Source organism: Callithrix jacchus, chromosome 7 (assembly GCF_049354715.1).
Source record: "Callithrix jacchus isolate 240 chromosome 7, calJac240_pri, whole genome shotgun sequence".
NCBI classification, from domain to species: Eukaryota; Metazoa; Chordata; class Mammalia; order Primates; family Cebidae; genus Callithrix; species Callithrix jacchus.
Genome location: NC_133508.1, coordinates 100,034,989 through 100,055,146, shown reverse-complemented (window position 1 = coordinate 100,055,146; position 20,158 = coordinate 100,034,989). Strand labels below are relative to the sequence as shown.

The 20,158-nt window shown below is 39.2% G+C and overlaps 1 protein-coding gene across 12 annotated transcripts in view; it reads right to left on the bottom strand.

Annotated features, from left to right (window-relative positions):
• Positions 1-20,158, bottom strand: part of ATG4C (autophagy related 4C cysteine peptidase) — a 189,008-nt gene continuing 168,850 nt past the window's right edge. For all 12 annotated transcript variants that reach the window (XM_078332087.1, XM_078332075.1, XM_078332083.1 and 9 more), the window contains one exon: positions 1-394. In XM_078332087.1, the coding sequence (XP_078188213.1) occupies positions 182-394 (213 nt within the window). In that variant the 3' untranslated portion in view covers positions 1-181. The remainder of the gene's footprint in view (positions 395-20,158) is intronic.

Sequence of the window (20,158 nt, the reverse complement as noted above, 5' to 3'; positions counted from 1 at the left end):
TTTTTTCAATTCAGCATAATTTCAATTATTTATTTCAATACAACTATAAATATCCACACACACAATAAAAATCAATGTCACGGAGCCCTTCCACCAGTTGCCTGTGCTCCAGATATTGAGTGCAGACACCTGACATTGTTCTTCCAGGAGCACGTGTATGTCACACTGTCATGCCAATTAGCTAAACAAAAGGTTTGTCTCTTCCTCTCCTGAAAACGCACATTTCCCTGTTTTGAGCATGTGTGTTGTTAGATGATGTGAGTCTCCGCAGGAGCTCTGCAGCCCCTGGTGACTTTGAGTGGCAGCAACATTCTCTGCTGCGAGTGAGGAATCCCTGTATGGCCAGGCCACCTGCTACTGTTGCTTCCGTAATGATCTCAGCAGTGCAGAAGTCCTGATTAAAAGAAAATAAAAGCATTAATTCTAGTGGCTTCACAGTAAGCCGTTAATTTCCATATCCCTTGCAGATCTCCAAAATTGTATCTGGCTTAAACCTAGAAAAGAAATGATCTCGTGACACTTTTTGACCTTCTATTTAAGAATATCTCCTGTCTTCTTCACTTGTAATCCGTTTTTCCCTTCTAAGCCGAGCTAACTCCTACCTATGTTATGTGATTCTGGCCAGGCACTGCCTCCTCTGGGAAGCCCTCCCTCACCACAGGGGTGGGCTATGTCCCTTCCCTCCACGCCTGGTAATCGGGTAGCACAGGTGTTTCTTGAGAACCAAACAATGTAATTAAGGCAGAAGTATGTACATGCATCTACAGATTAAATTCAAGAAAAATCAATAAAACTTGACGTAAGTAACTTCTGATTTTGGAGGAAATCTTGGTTCAGAGGAATGAAGATCGAAACCTTAAAACCATTTAAATGTTTTATTGCACCGAATTAAGAGTTGCAGCTCCCTTTCTTAAAACTGAAATTCTTAAAGAATTCTATCAAGAACCATACTGAAAAATGTTACTTGCCCAAGGGACCACAAATAAATACATGCTTAAATGAAACTAAAGAAATTTAATTAAGTGTAGGAACAGTTATACTAAATGATTTCTCCAGGAAGCCAATGGGAAATTATACCTAACAAGTAGCTACAGAATAAGGTCTGTTGTTGAGAGGTTATTAACCTAATCACATAATCAAATTTCACCACCAACCGTAGCCATCTGATTTGCCCATGTCAAAATAAAACCATTGTTAACCCTCCTTAATGAAATCAGAATGGGGAGGAGGAGGGTGGCTTGTTTTAGAACAATGTAGTTCTTTAAAAACAAGGCTTGCAAATTTTATTTTCTTCCCCTAACACCAAAAACAATACCTTACCATTGTTGAGTAAAAATCTGAAGCTATCCAGCTTTAAAAAAATGAAATTGGAAATGAAATTCATGTATGTTTCTCTTCACAAAAGTCATTGACAAAGGGGGAAATACACAAATTGGTTTTGCTCTCAAAATTTGGTGAAGCAAATTTGTTCCAAGGCTGAGGTGTTCCTTGCCAGTTTTAAACCCAAGGTGCATTTTTATAGCCAAGAACTAAAGCCCTGAAACACAGCAATCCACAGAATAATGGAAGTGCTGACACAACCTTCACTGCGGCAGCAGACATGGTGCCACTGTAATTTATGGAGAACACATTTTGGTTTTGTCAGGTTTTTAAACATAGACTGTTATAAATTTGAAGGAGGACTGTCTTGTTAAAGCTTCAAATGGCATGTGTTAGTATTGGTTATGCATCATGTCCTGTGTTTGGAATGGCATTTGTATTTGGAATGGCACTGTGATGACAGTTTATCCCAATGGGAAAAGAGAACACTGAATCCTGTCTTATTTTCAAAACAATATTCACTGATTAAAAGTATCATGGTCACCAGCCACATGACCAGACCATCTAGAAGCTCTAGTAAAGGTGTACACCCTCAGATACAGTTCCCTTTCTTCCTTTTTTCAGGGATACAGTCATTATTTGACAAAAATTTATTGAGAATATCCAGTGTCATGTCCTATCCTAAGCAATGGAGATAAAATGTTCATTGTGATGCTATCTCAGAAAGAAAAAAATTAACACTATATATAAATATATATGTGTAGATATTACATACACCATCCAAACCACACATCCTTAACCAAAGTGGAAAGAAATCTTAAGGACAACTCACACTGGAGGGAGGGGCCCAGCAGCAGGTAACGGGCCCCCACTCTCCAGCTTCTGTTGGAGCTATAGGGTGGGTGGGTGAGGAGTGTAAAAGGCTAATCTCAGAGGTGGTGAGCAGAGATTGCACGCTCAGAGCTCTGAAATTGATTTCTTTAGAAGAAGGAGTAGATGAGTGGGGAATACCAATCTGTCTCACCCTATTATGCTTTTGCCTTATTTACATCAGCTATTAGAGGTAGTAATTGTTGTACCCTGTCTCTGAAAGGAGGTAAGGAGTTGTTCATGATAATCCTTGTTATCAGGATTTTTTTTTTTTAGATGGAGTCTCACTCTGTTTCTCAGGCTGGAGTGCAATGGCATGATCTCGGCTCACTGCAACCTCCACCTCCCGGGCTCAAACGATTTTCCTTTCTCGGCCTCCCAAGTAGCTGGGACCACAGGTGCCCACCATCACGCCAGGCTAATTTTTGTATTTCCAGTAGAGATGGGGTTTCACCATGTTGGCCAGGCAGGTCTTGAACTCCTGACCTCAACTGATCTGCCTGCCTCAGCCTACCAAAGTGCTGGGATTACAAATGTGAGCCACTGTGCCCAGCCTGCAAGTATTTTTTAATAGATAGGAATTGTGATAAGCATAGAGATAAAGAGCAGATTTGCCTGCCTACTCTTATCGCTTTCTAAAGTTTTGACCTGAAGCCTCAGGATTCACACTCTGTGGAATGGGCATAAGCTAAGGATAACCCCATTGGAAGTAAAGATATCACAAGAGTCTCAGGGAGGACCCATGCAGAGCTAGGTCCGTGGTTCAGTCTACCAGTTAGGAGTCGAGGGAGAAGGACTAGAAGACTGTAAAAAAGATGGCCCTGAATATGACGTGAACTGGAAAGCATCTTCCAGTGGGGTATCATGCCACCGTAAAAGGTGATATTTATAAAGACCATAATAATAGTTAATTTCTATTGTACACTCACTAGGCTATGTGCTCTTTTGTTTCATTTGAGGATCACTGGAATCTTTTGTTAGATGCAGAAACTGAAACTCAGAGGTCAGCAATTTTGCCAAGGTGGGTAACCATAAGTTCTGGGACAGTCTCATTTTATGCCTGATGTTTTGGGTTCATGACTGATAGGGCCCCCTTTCACTCTCCTGTGTGTTCTCATTTTGGCAATGAGTTTTATGATGACCCAGCATCACACAACTCATAAGTGGCAGAATCAGGATTTGGAATTCTATAGTCTGACTCCAAAGCCCACACTCTTACATAATAAGTACGTTTTTGTGAGAAAAAAGGAGAGTTCAAAATTATATATGTGTATTATCCTAATTGTTTCTTAAGTATCTTGTGTGTAGGAAAAAAAGCCTGGAAGAAAATGCATGAGTGATTAGGTGTAGATGGAGGGAATAGAATAGATTTTAAACTGTTCTTTCTAATTTATGGGTTTTCTAAATTTTCTTTAATTAGAACATATGGCTTTTATAATGAAAGTAATATTTTTTAAAGTACAGGCATAAAAAAGTATTTCAAGTATTATTTCATGAGTAAGTATTGATGTTTTAAATGCTATCAAAAATTGAGTACACTGAAGCCAAGAAGAAATGAAAAAGGACAAAGAGTAAGAAAAGGAGTAGAGGAAAAGGAGAAGGCCCTTGGACTACAACTGGTAAAACCAGAGATGGAATCTATAGTCACTCTCATTGGCCGTGGTGTGGCTCTAAGCGTGAAGACCTTGAGTCCTCCAAAGTCCCCAGAGGGTCGAATCTAAGGGAGAACACAGTCACAGACACATGTGTCACAGTCACAAAAGATATTTTAAAGCAAATCTGGAGATTTGAATACGGACTGGATGTAAGATGATATGGAATTACTGTCACTTTTTAGGGGGTAGGATAATAGTATTATCAGTTATAAGGAAGAATCTTGTTCCTCCTGGGGGATGCATACTGAAGTATTTAGGGCGGCATGTCATCAATAACTCCTCAACTCACAACCATTCAAATGGTTCAGAGGAAAGTATGTACGTGTGTACAAACAGAAAGAGAGCAAATGTGGCAAAACGTTAATAACTTCTTCTATTTGGAAGGTACATGGATATTCACTATAATATACCTTGAATTTTTTGGCATATATTTTGGTATCATATTTTGGAAATTTTCAAAATAAAAAGTTGTAGTAGAGTTTTTAAAGAATCCTTTGAAATGTAATATAAGAAAACAAAAAAACATGTATTAAAATAATCATAATAAAGAATACAGGTTTTAGAGCCAGAGACGCCAGTGCTAGTTATGTGGCCCAAGTGTTGAATAACCTTGAGACAGCCTCAGTTTCTCAGTTTCTTCATCAAAATGGTAATGATAATATTACCAACCTCACATGCTTTTGTACAGGATCAAAATAAGGCTTTGCGTGTAAAGCCTCCATCACAGTGCCTGTCCACAGTTTATGTGAGTAAAAAATAATCTACTCAAGTGACACAAAATTGGAACTTTAGGAAGAACCTGTAAAGCTTTGAGGAATTCAAAACAAAGAAAGCTTTTTCCTTCTATCGCCATGCTTTTTGTATAAATACAACTGAGCTTGATGTTATATTACAAACGAATAATTCAGAAGTTTGGTTTACAGGGAATCAAGCGGTCTGAATCTTTATAATCTCTGACCAAACCTTCTCGACCACAACTGGTTTCTATTGGATCTCTGTTTACTTGGGTTTTGGTTTGTGGTGTTTTACCTTAGCCAATTATCCCTAACTCTGACCTAGGGTTCAAGCGAAAAGCAAAGAGCTCCAGTTCAACCCACACAGGTAGCTCCACAGGGCATGCCAGGGTCATCGGAGCACTCACAAATGAAGAATAACCTTGGGTTTCTTACACCAGTATTCTAACTAAATAAAACAAGATACAAGTTGATGTACTGGGAATGATGACTATAATAATAAAAAGTGAATCTTCAATATTTTACTCACACACATTTATTGTTTATTATGTGTGCCTATAATGTACTAAAGAAACAGAGATCAGGAAGATACGTCCCCGCCCATAATTTGGTGGAGAGGGGGATTGACATGTATATCATTTATGATAATGATATATTTGCACAGCACTTTAGAGTTTACAGACCAGTTTCCACACAAGCCTTCATTCGGCTAACCGTAGAGAGGTAGTGTCCCTGGTGGGCAGTGCCCGGGGTGTCTTCTCATTGAATTCCCTTATTTTGTCTTCACAAAGTGATACCATAACAAGCACTCTCAGGCTGAAAGAGCTTCCGTTCTGGTCCCACCACAGCATCCATATTGCTGTGCTGCAACCTTTATTTAACCTAAGATCCATATCATATTCATCTTTGTATACTAATTCCCTATAAGGAGTCCAGAATATGGTAGCTACTCAATTAATTAATGCTTATTGAAGGAAGCAAGAAAGGTAGAAAGTATTTAGCAGGAAGGAAGAGAAGAAGACAGGGAGAAGGGAGGGAGGGATGAAGGGAAAAAAGAAAGAAGAAAAATGTTTCAAACTCAAGAATTTCTCAAGCCCCTACTAAGTGCATAATGTGTACTAGTCACATGGGAAATGCGAAAGAAGCCTCAGGACACAATCCCTGCCCCAAAATATTTTTAATACAATAATTTAAAGACAATAAATAAAACGTACAGCTAGGAAAAAAAACTAAAGAAAAATGATTGCTGTCAGGTGTGTACTTTCTGATAAATCAAAGAAAAAAATTGAAATTACAAGAAAATACATGTTAATTTACTACAAGTTCATGAGGGTGACTTCTCTTTTACCCTGTAAACGTTGCTAAATTAAACTGAGGTTTAGTTGGCAAAGTTTGCACCAAATAAAAATTCCAATGAAAAATGTCGGCCGGACGTGGTGGCTCACGCCTGAAATCCCAGCACTTTGGGAGGCTGAGGCCAGAGAACCACCTGACGTCAGGAGTTCGAGACCACTGGCCAACATGGTGAAACCCCACTTCAATTAAAAATACAAAAATTAGCTGGACATGGTGGCGCACACCTGTGGTCCCAGCTACTCGGGAGGCTATGGCAGGAGAATCACTTGAACCTGAAAGGAGGAGGTTGTAGTAAGCCAAGATCACACCACTGCACTCCAGCCTGGGCAACAGAGCAAGACTCCATCTCAAAAAAAAAAAAGAAAAGAAAAACCTCAATGAACTGAAAACCCCCTTTAAACAGGAGCTCCAACATCAACATTACAATTTCATTTACATATTCAAGAGCCATCTTTCTTCATTACAAATAATACACTAGTATGTCTTTCAAATATACAGGTATCAAGTTATATATGCATAAATTAACAGCAACTCAAGTAAAGAAGAAAAATCTATTCAAATCTGCATTAATCTTTTATTGGCTTTTCCACTTGTCATAAACAGTTTGTAACCAGATATATATCATCATACTAAACATCATGTAAAATCTCTCACTCAATAATCCGATTGATATCCAGGTAATATATCCAGTGACAACAGTTCTCAAATGGGCCATTTTATAACATAGGCAAAGGTTAATCATCCTTAGCTTCCTAACTGTGGTCTTAACCGAACTCCTGCTGCTTACCAGTGACTTTTGAACAGCATCCTGTTTAATGGTTAGTTAATTATTCTTTACTAACATTAATGCCTCCCGGAACGGGGACCATCAAACAATATGCTGAAAGAGATGTCTATTCTCTTTTATTGTTGTTGGACTTTTTTTCACACTTAAAAATTTTTGTTTAGAACATTCTTGTTGAATAGTTAAATTTTATCTGTTTTTTGCTAAGTCTTCATTTATCTTTTCCCCACCTCCCCTTCACTCCCAAATGGATTAAAAACAAGCCTCCAAAATATATAATCTCCTACAATGTAAGCAAATCTAAATAAATTAGGAAGTTAAAGAGAAAATAGGAATGGAAAAATAAATAAGAGCCTAGAATGAACTTAGTGCCCTAAATGCCCTTCAGGACCTCCTGAACATTTATTGAAGTTAAACCATAAATTTGGCTCTGAACTGTTTAACAGCAAATACAGTCAGATAAATTCATTCGTTTACTTATATGACAAATATTTCACATGGCAGTTGAAAGGCATTTTGTTGGACATTGGTTATATGGCGTGAAATAACAAAGACTCAGTGTTTCCCCTCGGAGAAGTTACCATCCAGCTTGGAAGACAAATTTTAACAGTTAGATGTAAGTTATAAATTATGAAACTTCCATAAAGGAAAAGAATAGTGTTCTAAGAGAGCAAATATTACGGAAGATGGAGATTACACTTTAGATGGGGGAGAGTGAAATTGAACTTGAAACCTCTAAGTTGCTCCTGATTTCCATTTCCTCCTTCTTTCTTAATAATAGAATTCCAGTTTTTAAAGAAACATGTTACTGCCTCAATAAAACATTCCATTTTCCAGCTTCCCTTACAGTGGGAGATGACCATGTGACTACGTTCTAGACAGTTAAATGTAAGCGGAAACTGCTTAAAGACAGCAGCTTTGGCTGGTAGAAGCATCCCTTCACGGTTCCCATTTCCTCCTACTGATGGTTCCAAAGTCATTTGGACCATGATGGGATCTTGAAAGGCATGTCCAAGGGTGGCAGAGAAGAAAGACAAACCCAGATGACATTCTGAAGACACCACAGGGACCCCAGACTCCCGCCTAACATAAAAGAGATACAGACGTCTGTCTTGTTTAAGCCACAGTTCTTTGAGAATCACTGTTGTATGTAGCTGAACATAAACCCCAGTGATTCTACAGTGAAGACATCATCAGACAATGGTTGAGAAAAGAAGATTCCAGTCAGTGGCCATCATGTTGGAAGGACCACAGCTTTTATTGCAGAAACTGAAAGAACGGTATAAATGAAGTAATGAGTAAAGGGCCACCACACAGGGTGAGCTAAAGGATACAAGAGGGCAGACCACCTGGTTCTGGGTTAGAGTTTATTCTAAATGCTACAAGAAGCGATTGGTTAAGTCAGTGGTTTCCAAACCTTTTTGCTGGCCACCCAATCCTTTCTTCAAATGAAATCTTATGCAGAAAACAAAAAAGCAGAACTACTCCAGTGGAAACCAGAATCCAAGTCCTCAGAGCCCATTCTCACCTCCCTCTTTGCTCTCATTCATTCCGAAGCCCCACAGTAGCTTCTTAGGCAGTCTAAAAGATCCCCCCAAGGCTCTTGGGAATACAGGCTCAAAATGACTGAATTATCTTATTCACAGCGTCTGTAAGGTAAACAAGTACTCAAGAGAAGCACAAGTCTTTCTAGGACTGAGACCAGAGAGAAATTTCTCCTGTGGATCTTCACAGAGAGAAGTTTGTAATGGCCTTTGTTCTAGGCCATTACCAAGGCTTCATGCCAAGGCATAATTCAGAGAAAGCAATTTTAAGGGTGGGGGACAGGAAAGCAGGGGCTGGAACTATGTAAAACATTGCATCCCAGATCCTTCACCTTTACTTGGCTTAATCCAGGATAGCCTCAGTCAAGCACTGAGTTGCTCATTCTCTCTCCCCACGAATCTCCCTCCATTAAGCTCAGTCTCAGCTGTGGTCAGGACAGCTGCCTGGGAGCCCCCTCTGGTGCTGTCAACAGGGGCTTCTCACAGGGGCAGGCACCTCCCCCTCCAAAGATTTCCATCTCACACTTGTTTGGCCTGCAAATAAATTGGCAACGCAGCTGAATTTAATCTTTTGATTCCCCCTTGAGAACCAATTTCTCCAAGCCATTCTCACGTAGACAAAAAGATTTTGTCTCACTAAACCTGTTTATTGACCAAAACTGTCGCCTCTGCTCTGACCGCTGACCTTATCTGAATATTCAAATCTATTACAGATCGCAAGTTCAAATGATTTTGGTGCCCTCTGGAAGCCCTGTTTTCATAGTGAGCTGATTACGAATGACAATATTATAAAGGCTTTAATTGAGATTCTACAAACAATTTGCACCCTGGATTTACAAACCTAATATATTCAGAAGTGTGAATGCTGCTGACATTATTATTTTTTTTTTCAGGAAAAGTTAGGCATGCATTTGTAAATGCTGCCACTTCCCCTAGCCAACACATTTCTGCCCTCTCCACAATCTTAATAATCCCTAACCCTAGTCTGCAAACAGTTTTGCAAAGCAGAAAACACCTTTTGCATTCTGATGCAAACGGCGAGTGCCCATTCCCCACTGCCTGGGGAGAAAAATTGGAAACCCCACTCATGTAATGGAAGTAAATGCATCAGGAACATAGGTTCTAATACCTGCATTAGCACTGCCTTAGGCAAGCCACTTAATTCCTCTTTATCTTACTCTTCTTGGTAATCAAGGGAGGATAAAATAATTCTACACCCAACTCACAAAATTGATGTTTGGAGAGAAGAGAATTAATTAATTGACGTTAAAGGTTTAAAAAGTGAAAAGGCGCACTTGCAAATGGAAGCTGTTTTTATTCAAGAGACATGCTTTTAAACAACGAAGATACATCTGAGTAAAATGTGAATAGTATTAAGACCTAACATTTACTGAGTACTGTATTACATTTGCCAAGCCCTATGTAAGTGCCTTAAATTCACTATCGCATTGAATCTACAGAAAATCCCGGTGAGGTGAGTGCTGTTCTTAAGCCCATTTTACAGAGAAGGAAAATGAGGTTTGGATAAATACACAGCTTGTCTAAGGTCATAGAGCAGGAAACTAAAACTCATTATCACCATGCTCTATAGGATTTACAGTGTAGATATTTGCAGATTTTATTGGATTTTTCAGCCCCACCTATAAAAATATCCTGAAATGAGTGGTCTGAACAGCTAGCTATTTGCCATGTATCTCCTAAAAGGGGTTCGACGCCTTGGTTGATTGGTCCTGAGCTGAAATGGCCTTGGTGTCCCCATTTGCTCAGTAAGAAAGAGCTTGCTTATCTTAAAGAATTTTGAATTCCTTGTCTAAGAAGCAACACGTCAGTAGGAACCTGTTCATTTCATCACTTTTCTAATCTTTGGCAACAAATATAACCTGAAAATCGATGTAACGATGAGTTAAAAGAACACGATTAAAGGGAGCCTCTAACCTCTTGTATTAATCCAGCTTGTGGTGGAAAACAGAATATCTTTTTTCCACACATACCGAAAGAGACCTGTTCTTCCAACCAATAGAAGGAAGTTTTTCTCTTGTCTTCTCTGCTCGAATAAAATGAAGTAAAATTGTTCCAAATCAGCAGGTAAAGTACAAGCCTTCTGAAAGAAATGGCCTGTCCGAATGCTAGTATTTCACAATTCCAAAGTTGAAAACTCACTGTAGGTAATTTATAGCCTAAATTTACTGAATTCCCTTCCAAGGTAGCCTATTTGATCAAAGTTAACTGGTGAAAATTATGAAGGCTCTTAATTGAGCTCTCCTATGGTGGGCTTTCAAAACAGCAGTGCAAGCACCACAGAAAATAACAAAATGAATAAACTACACTTTTCTCTAGTTCCATTTTCAAATACGACGGCTGGAATGAAGAGTTTAGATCTCCAGGTGGTGATCTTCATGCATAGTATAGTGTTTGTCCTGAATTTCATTGCTTTGAAAAAAAGGCATGAAAAGTCTTGATTTAGTTGGCATTTAATGTGATTTTTATATAACTTCTGTGATATAATCAGTCGCAATGGGAATCAGTGGGGAAACTTAAAGAGCAGTAAAACCTTCAGCTATTGTTCTTTCTGTGCTCTGATTGGCTTGCTGGGTATACAAAGCTGAAAAATCTCAGTTCACATACACCTACTCTATTTGTAGACACCCATAATGATTGAGTGTGGTCCAGCACCATCCCCTTTCCCAGCCAGCCAGCCAGTCAGAATGTGGGGAAGACAATAGGTATGTTGGAACAGCAACAAAGAATGTGTTGCTGTAAATCACGTTCCATTTCTGCATAGCTGGGAATAGTAATGCACAAGCCATAGGCAAGTATATTAATGTCTCTTGCTAGCCATAAATGAAAAATCATGCACAACAACACACTCTGGATTGTTATGGCAAGGTAGCTTTTTTAGTATTAGATTCTTTGCTTTACTTCTCTAAAAAAGCAAAATGCGTGTTTTACTATTATTTAAAAGCATTTTTTTCCCTTTCATTTGAGTCCATAAGCATTTTTTTCCAGCAGATAAACACATTGTCTTTCCTGCACACTGACTAGCGATGTTGGAACTCAGAGGGATTACATTTCTGCAGCTTAATGATGTCAGAAAGAAGGTATCATATAAATGACCAGGGACTTCCCTACACCTAGTCAATTTGAATTTAGAAAATTATTAGAACTGCATGGAAACATAAAATGAAATACACTAGCAACACATTACATTTACATGTTTTAAATATGCTTAACCATGCATTTAATTTAGATTTAATGAAATAGTTATTATATGCAACCAAAACATCAGTGTTATTAAAAACAAATTTACAGAGGATTAACAGCTATGTTACATGTCTATACCTATCTATGCCAAAGTCTTTCATTCTCAATAATGTGTTTTGATCATTAACTTCTATTTATTAAATGTACAATAACTGAGTAATTCTACTGAGTGAGATTGATTAGGGTACTCCTGGGGGTTTGGATAAATACCAATTGAAAATTTAAACTGTTTGAAATCGGCTCTGGAATCTATGCTATACCAGGTCTTTGAATATTTATTCCATGTTTTAAGATTCATAATTGGTCAGTATGAGGCTAATAGAACCGCAATGTGAATTCTAAGCTGTGTATCTATAGGATATACATTTATCATTATTATTGATGATCAGAAAAGACATCGACATTCAACAAAAGTTAAAATATTTTTTCATTGAGTTTTCTTTTTCTTTCTCTCCATTTTTCCGTAGGAAAAGTGATTTGAAAAGGCTACAGTGGGAAAAAAGCTATGAAGAACAAATTGCTGTACATGAAGTTTCGGTTTTGAATAGCTAGGGAGATTAATTCACTGACTGCAACTGGTTCATTACTACCCCCAGCTACCCCAAAATGAAATATCACGTATGGTACCGTCTTTGCCCCACAGGTCATAATACTATAGTGATCACAGCAGGGCTGGGCTCGATTATGGAAAATGAGACCCCAGCCAATGCTCTCAAACACCCCCTGCCTGCCAAGGAGCTATCCGGGTGCTGTAATTGTGTTTACCTATTACCATGCTTTTATTTCATTACTTTGGACTTGCGGGATGCTATAAAAGGAGACAGAATTTTGGAAGGTTCTGGAAGCTCTTACTAATGAATGCTGTGTTTAGGGAGACTTTCCTCCTGCATTCTTGGAACAAATCATGTACGCCTTCCTTCCTTCACCTAAATTCCATGGCACATTCTTAAATTCCTCACCAATAGAAGAGACACAGAAAGCTAATAAGGAAATGAATAGCTACCTGCAGCTGGAAGCACTGTCCCTCCAAAAGCGACCTGCCTTTGTTGCTTCATCTGCCTTGGGGTGGATGAAGAATAAATTTACGGGTCAGGAATTTTTGCCTCATTTCACTCCATCTGGTTTCTCAGAAGCTTCTTTTTAGGACACTGCAGTCATCCTACCCCCAGCTTGTCACCTTTAAACATAATCTTGACCATTAATTGAATGGTTAATATTTGCCAGGCACTGGCACTATCTCATTTAATGATTATAGCAAACTGTAAGGTAGATAGTGACAAAACCTAACACTGACTGAACAACTTTTAGGTACTGGGCGCAGTTCAGAAAATTTTTGTTCTCCGAATTCACATATAGCTACCAACTGTATGAGTTTGATACTATTATCAACCCTGTTTCAAAGATGAGTAACTAAAGCCCCAGAAGGGTTCGATGAATTTCCCTACATTGCAAAGTTATTCTGTAGAAGATCCAGGTTTTGGACCCAGGCAATTTGGCTCCTGAGACTATACGAGGAGTAGACATTCCCATTTAAAAAATGAAGAACACAGATTCAGAAAGGTTGGAAAAGCTGCCCAAAGTCACACAGTGGCTTTGATAGTGTTGAAGCTGGAATTCAATCCCAGGTATGCCTGATTCCAAATACAGAGCACTTAACCCACCAAGCATGCACATTATACTCCTCCCATCCCCCATTTATAGGGATATTATCCATTTGAATTCATCTCTTTGTACATCTATTGCCCCAAGGACTAGGATTATGTCCTATTATCTATCTCCAGCAACCTGAAAGTAATAGGTGCCTGATTCTTAGTAGATGCTCAATAAACATTTGTGAAACTGACATAATCAAGGACTTTGATGACCTCCCTCTGCTACAGGCAGGGTTGTTTTTTATATACATATTCTCACTGGCTTGGCTTCATTGCTTTGTGATAACACATTCTACACTAAACTGTTAAGTACATATAAATATAGCGGAGTCTCAGCCAGTAGATTGGGACATAGCTTAGGGCAGAAAAAGCGTCTTATTCATCTCAATATCTTTACTACCTAGAACTGAGCCTGGCATATGTAGGCATTTGTGATAAAAACTGCAAGCTACTGCTCTGAAATCCCTCTGGTCTTCTTCCTGGACACTACTGTGCTTCTCAGCCTTCCTTGCATTTAGGTACAGCCATCTGACTGAGTTGTAGCCAGTGGGTTGTGAGAAGGTGAGACATGGGCTATTTCTGGGCCAAAGCAATTAAGAAATGGGTACATACTCCCATGCCTTTTTTTTCTACCAACAGAATTCAAGTAACAACAATGCCCTAGAGGATAGTGAAGCCCCAAAAGGGAAGGGGATCTGAACCCCTGAAGGAGTACATGGAAGAGAGCTGCCTGCCAACCAGGAATACTAAGACCTATTACATGAACGAGAAGTAGAATTCTATTCTGCTTGATCATTATATATTTTGCATCTGTTACTGTAGCTAGTAGTATCCCAACCAATACACCATTTATCAGGATGAATGATTAATTCTAATCCTCAATATCAGCATACTGTTCTTAGTTGGAAGAGAAGACAATCCTATCTGCTAAAGAGTAAAATATGTAGTTTTTTTCTAACCGGGTATTTCATGAGAACAACATCATTATTACACCAGGATCTTTGGGTACCTACCTAAGCTAATGCACAGCAGGAACCAACTTTACTTTCCCTTTGAGAAAATGTAGTTTTCAAATAATTGCGTGATTTGTCCAATGTAGTACAACAGATTGGTGGGAGAACCTAATCCAGGCCTCCTGATTCCCAAGTTGTATCAGTAAGAAAACAAATAGCTGATTGCTAAGTGTGGTGGTTTTTATTTTCTTTAAGTATTTTTTTTTAACTTTAGTCATTTTCACTTTAAGGTTAATTTTTATATTTTTCTGATGTGAACACAGACTCGGGTCAAAGCTCAATTTACTGACTACTATTCTTTGGTTCACTTTTTAGAATATTTTGGCATGGAAGGAAATGTGCAAATGTTACATCTTGAGAAATGGTACTTTTCCAGATGGCAGCTAAAGTTAGACTATGTTGTTCATATGTGATGCTGTACATTTATTTTATGTTTTAAATATTTTTACATTTTATTGCAAAACAAATGTGCACTTGTTATAGAAAGTTTAGAAAATAAAAATGAAGGCCAGGTGTGGTGGCTCATGCCTGTAATTCCAGCACTTTGGGAGGCCAAGGCAGGCAGATCACCTGAGGTGAGGAGTTCAAGACCAGCCTGGCCAACATGTTGAAACCCTGTCTCTATGAAAAATACAAAAATTAGCTGGGCATGGAGGTGGGTGCCTGTAATCCCAGCTATTCGGGAGGCTGAGGCAGAAGAATCACTTGATCCCAGGAGGCGGAGGTTGCAGTGAGCCAAGATTGTGCCATTGCACTCCAGCCTGGGTTACAAGAGGGAGACTCTGCTGAAAGAAAAAGAAAGAGAGAAAAGAAAGAAAGAAAGGAAGAAAGAAAGAAAGAAAGAAAGAAAGAAAGAAAGAAAGAAAGAAAGAAAGAAAGGGAGAAAGGGAGAAAGAAAGAGAGAAAGAAGGGAAGGAAGGAAGGAAGAAAAGAAGGAAGGGCAGGCAAAAAAAGAAAAAGAAAAACAAAGTCACTCATATGTATAGTATATGAGATATATTTGACCAAAACAGGGTCATTACATATTCTTCTACAACGTCACTTTCAATGAATGCACAGTATTATGCTACATGAATATATCAGTATTTATTGACTGAGGCCTTACACATCTCAGCTATCAGTAAGACAGACCACAGTTAAAAGTCAGAGCAATGCAAGCCATAGACATAGCAGTTTTATTCTTTCATTGATTCATTCATTTAACAAACAGTATTTGGGTACCTCTTGGTGCCAGACATTGTGCTAACTGCTAGAGCACCCACAATCAAAGAGAGTCATGAACATTCTCCTTGCCAGGCCAGGGTTCCTGCAGGTCAAAGTAACTGTGACATAACAACAGGCTGTTGCCCCACCCCACCTTCTTCACCCTTCTTTCAACACATCCAGTGTTACATGGAGAATGGAGAGGAACTCAAGAGAAAGAGAGTTTTTGTTTGTTTGTTTGTTTGCCAAGTATCATATATTCATATTAAGTAGATAAAGCCCAAGAAACAGCAAAAACAGATGTTAGGCTGCATTAGTTGCTCATGATTTTTCCCTTCCTCGCTGCTCTTGCCTGGCTTCCCCATCCCATTGACGTAGCATTTGGCCATGTGACTGAAAGGGATGTATGCAGAAGGGACAGTTCTAGTTCCAAGCAGACGCTTTAAGAAACATGGCATGGGGAGGGAATCCAAGATAGCTAAATAGGAACAGCTCTGGAGTGCATTTTTCAGCAAGAACAATCCAGAGGGTGAGTGAACACCGCATTTTCAAACGTGTTTTTACTGCGCACAGACCAGGAGATTCCCAGGATGAAAAGCACCATGAGTTTCCAGCACAGCTGTTTCAGTTGGTGTAGTGGGTCTCTGCACAAAAACTCACACAAATCTGGGCAGCCATTTCAACTGGTGCCTGGAACGCCTGGGAGTCAGAGCCACCCATTCAACTGAAAAAAAGGGGGCTAAAACAGGGAGCCAGGTGTTCTGCTTGGTGGGTCCCACCTCCACAAAGACCAGCAATCTGAAACACTCTGGATTGAGAGCTTCACAGCAAGCACAGCTGGACCCCAGAAGTTCCAGCTCTGTTGGAGGAAGGGCGCCCTTCATTACTGAGGCAGTTCACCACTACTGAGGCAGTCCATCATTACCAGGGCAGCACACCCTTACAGAGGCAGTCTGCCATTACAGAGGCAGCTCTTACTATACTTCTATAAACAAAACTGCAAGGAAGTTCACACAGCAGCTGGGCAGAGCCCACAGCAGCTCAGCAACACCTCTGCTGGCTAACTGTGACTAGGCTACCTCCTTGCTGGGCAGGGCAGCTCTGAAAGCACATCAGGAACTTATAAATAAAGCCCCACTTTCCCAGGACAGACCACCTGGGAGAAAAGGCTGTTATGAGTTCCACTGCAGCAGACTTAAATGTACCAGCCCAGCAACTCTGAACAGAACAATGGAACTCACAGCTCAGCACTTGAGCTCCTATAAGGGATGGACTGTCTCCTCAAGAAGCTCCCTGACCCCCATATATCCAAAGAGTCACCTCGTAAAGGAGAGCTCAGGCTGACATATGGTGGGTATCCTTCTGGGACGAAGATAACAGAAGAAGAAACTGGCAGCAACCCTTACTATTCTGCAGCTGCCACAGGTGATCCCCAGATAAGCAGGTTCTGGAGCAGACCTCCAGCAGTCCTACAGCAGAGAAGCCTGACCGTTAGAAGGAAAACTAAGAAACAGAAAGAAATAACTTCATCATCAACAAAAAGGACATCCACTCAGAGACCCCATCTGAAAGTCACCAACTACAAAGACCACAGGTAGATAAATCCAGAAAGATGGTAAGAAACCAGCACAAAAAGGATGAAAACACCCAAAACCAGAATGCCTCTCCTCCTCCAAGGGATCACAACTCATCACCAGCAAAGGAACAAAGCTGGATGGAGAATGAGTCTGATGAATTGACAAAAACAGGCTTCAGAAAGTGGGTAATAACAAACTTCTCTAAGCTAAAAGAACATGTTCTAACCCAATGCAAAGAAACTAAGAACCTTGAAAAAAGGTTTGACGAAATGCTAACGAGAATAAACAGCTTAGTGAAGAATATAAATGGCCTAATGGAGCTGAAAAACACAACACAAGAACTTCATGAAGTGTACACAAGTTTCAATAGCCAAATCGACCAAGCAGAAGAAAGGATATTAGAGATTGCAGATCAACTCAATGAAATAAAATGAGAAGGCAAGATTAGAGAAAAAAGAGTGAAAAGAAATGAACAAAGCCTCCAAGAAATACAGGATTATGTGGAAAAATCTAATCTACTTTTGATAGGTATACCTGAATGTGATGGAGAGAATGAATCCAAGCTGGAAAACACTCTTCAGGATATTATCCAGAAGAACTTGTTCAACATAGTAAGGCAGACCACTATTCAAGTCCAGGAGATACAGAGAACACCACAAAGATATTCCTCAAGAAGAGCAACCCCAAGGCACATAATCCTCAGATTCACCAGGGTTGAAATAAGGAAAAAATGCTAAGGGCAGCCAGAGAGAAAGGTCAGGTTACTCATAACAGTTCTCTTGGCAGAAACCCTATAAGCCAGAAGAGAATGGGGGCCAATATTCAACATCCTTAAAGAAAAGAACTTTCAACCTAGAATTTCATATCCAGCCAAACTAAGCTTCATAAGCAAAGGAGAAATAAAATCCTTTATGAACAAGCAATTGCTGAGAGATTTCATCACCACCAGGCCTGCCTTACAACAGCTCCTGAAAGAAGCACTAAACATAGAAAGGAACAACCAGTCCCAGCCACTCCAAAAACATATCAAATAGTAAAAAGCATTGACACAATGAAGAAACTGTATCAACTAATGGGCAAAACAACCAACTAGCATCAAAATAGCAAGATCAAATTCACACATAACAATATTAACCTTAAATGTAAATGGGCTCAATGCCCCAGTCAAAAGACACAAACTGGTAAATTGGAGAAAAAGTCAAAAACCACTGGTGTGCTGTATCCAGAAAACACATCTCATGTGCAAGGACACACATAAGCTCAAAATAAAGGGATGGAGGAAGATTTACCAAGAAAATGGAGAACAACAAAAAAAAGCAGGAGTTGCAATCCTAGTCTCTGATAAAATGGACTTTAAACCAACAAAGATCAAAAGAGACAAAGAAGGACATTACATAATGGTAAAAGGATCAATGCAACAAGAAGAGCTAACGATCCTAAATATATACACCCCCTGTACAGGAGCACCCAGATACATAAGGCAAGGTCTTAATGACCTACAAGGAGACTTAGACTCCCACACAATAATAATGGGAGACTTTAACACTCCACTGTCAATATTAGACAGATCAATGAGAAAATTAACAAGGATATCCAGGACTTGAACTCAGATCTGGACCAAGGAAACCTAATAGACATCTACAGAACTCTTAACCCCAAATCTACAGAATATTCATTCTTCTCAGCACCACATCACACCTACTCTAAAATTGACCACATAATTGGAAGTAAATCACTCCTCAGCAACTGCAGAAGAATGGAAATCATAACAAACAGTCTCTCAGACCACAGTGCAATCAAACTAGAACTCAGGATTAAGAAACTCACTCAGAACCGCTAACTTCATGGAAACTGAACAAATGGCTCTTGAATGTTAACTGGATAAACAATGAAATGAAGCAGAAATAAAGATGTTCTTCAAAACCAACGAGAACAAGAACACAATGTACCAGAATCTCTGGGACATATTTAAAGCAGTGTCTAGAGGAAAATTTATAGAAATAAATGCCCACATGAGAAGAAAGCAAAGATCTAAAATCGACACTCTAATCATCAAAATTGAAAGAGCTAGAGGAGCCAGATCAAAAAAAAAAAAAAAAAAAACTCAAAAGCTAGCAGAAGGCAAGAAATAACTAAGATCAGAGCAGAACTGAAGGAGATAGAGACAAAAAACCACCCTCCAAAAAAATCAATAAATCCAGGAGCTGGTTTTTTTTTAAAAAGATCAACAAAATAGACCACTGGCCAGATTAATAAAAAAGAAAAGAGAGAAGAATCAAATAGATGCAATAAAAAACAATAAAGGGGATATCACCACCAATTCCACAGAAATACAAACTACCATCAGAGATTATTACAAACAACTCTATGCACATAAACCAGTAAACCTCAAAGAAATGGATAAATTCCTGGACACTTGTACCCTCCCAAGCCTAAACCAAGAAGAAGTTGAAACTCTGAATAGACCAATAACAAGGGCTGAAGTTGAGGCAGCAATTAATACCCTACCAACCAAAAAAAGCTCAGGTCCAGATGGGTTCACAGCCGAATTCTACCAGACATACAAAGAAGATCTGGTACCACTCCTTCTGAAACTATTCCAAACAATCCAAAAAGAGGGAATCCTTCCCAAATCATTTTATGAGACCAGCATTATCCTGATACCAAAACCCAGCAGAGACTCAACAAAAAAAGAAAACTTCAGGCCAATATCCATGATGAACATAGATGCAAAAATCTTCAATAAAATACTGGCAAACTGATTGCAACAGCACATCAAAAAGCTTATCCACCATGATCACGTAGGCTTCATCCCGGGGATGCAAGGCTGGTTCAACATACACAAGTCTATAAACGTAATTCACCACATAAACAGAACCAAAGACAGAAACCACATGATTATCTCAATAGATCCAGAGAAGGCCTTCGACAAAATTCAACAGCCCTTTATGCTAAAAACTCTCAATAAACTAGGTAACGACAGAACATATCTCAAAATAATAAAAGCTATTCATGACAAACCCACAGTCAATATCATACTGACTGGACAAAAACTGGAAGCATTCCCTTTGAAATCTGGCACCAGACAAGGATGCCCTCTCTCACCACTCTTATTCAATATAGTATTGGAAGTTCTAGCCAGAGCAATTAGGCAAGAAAAAGAAACAAAGGGTATTCAATTAGGAGAAG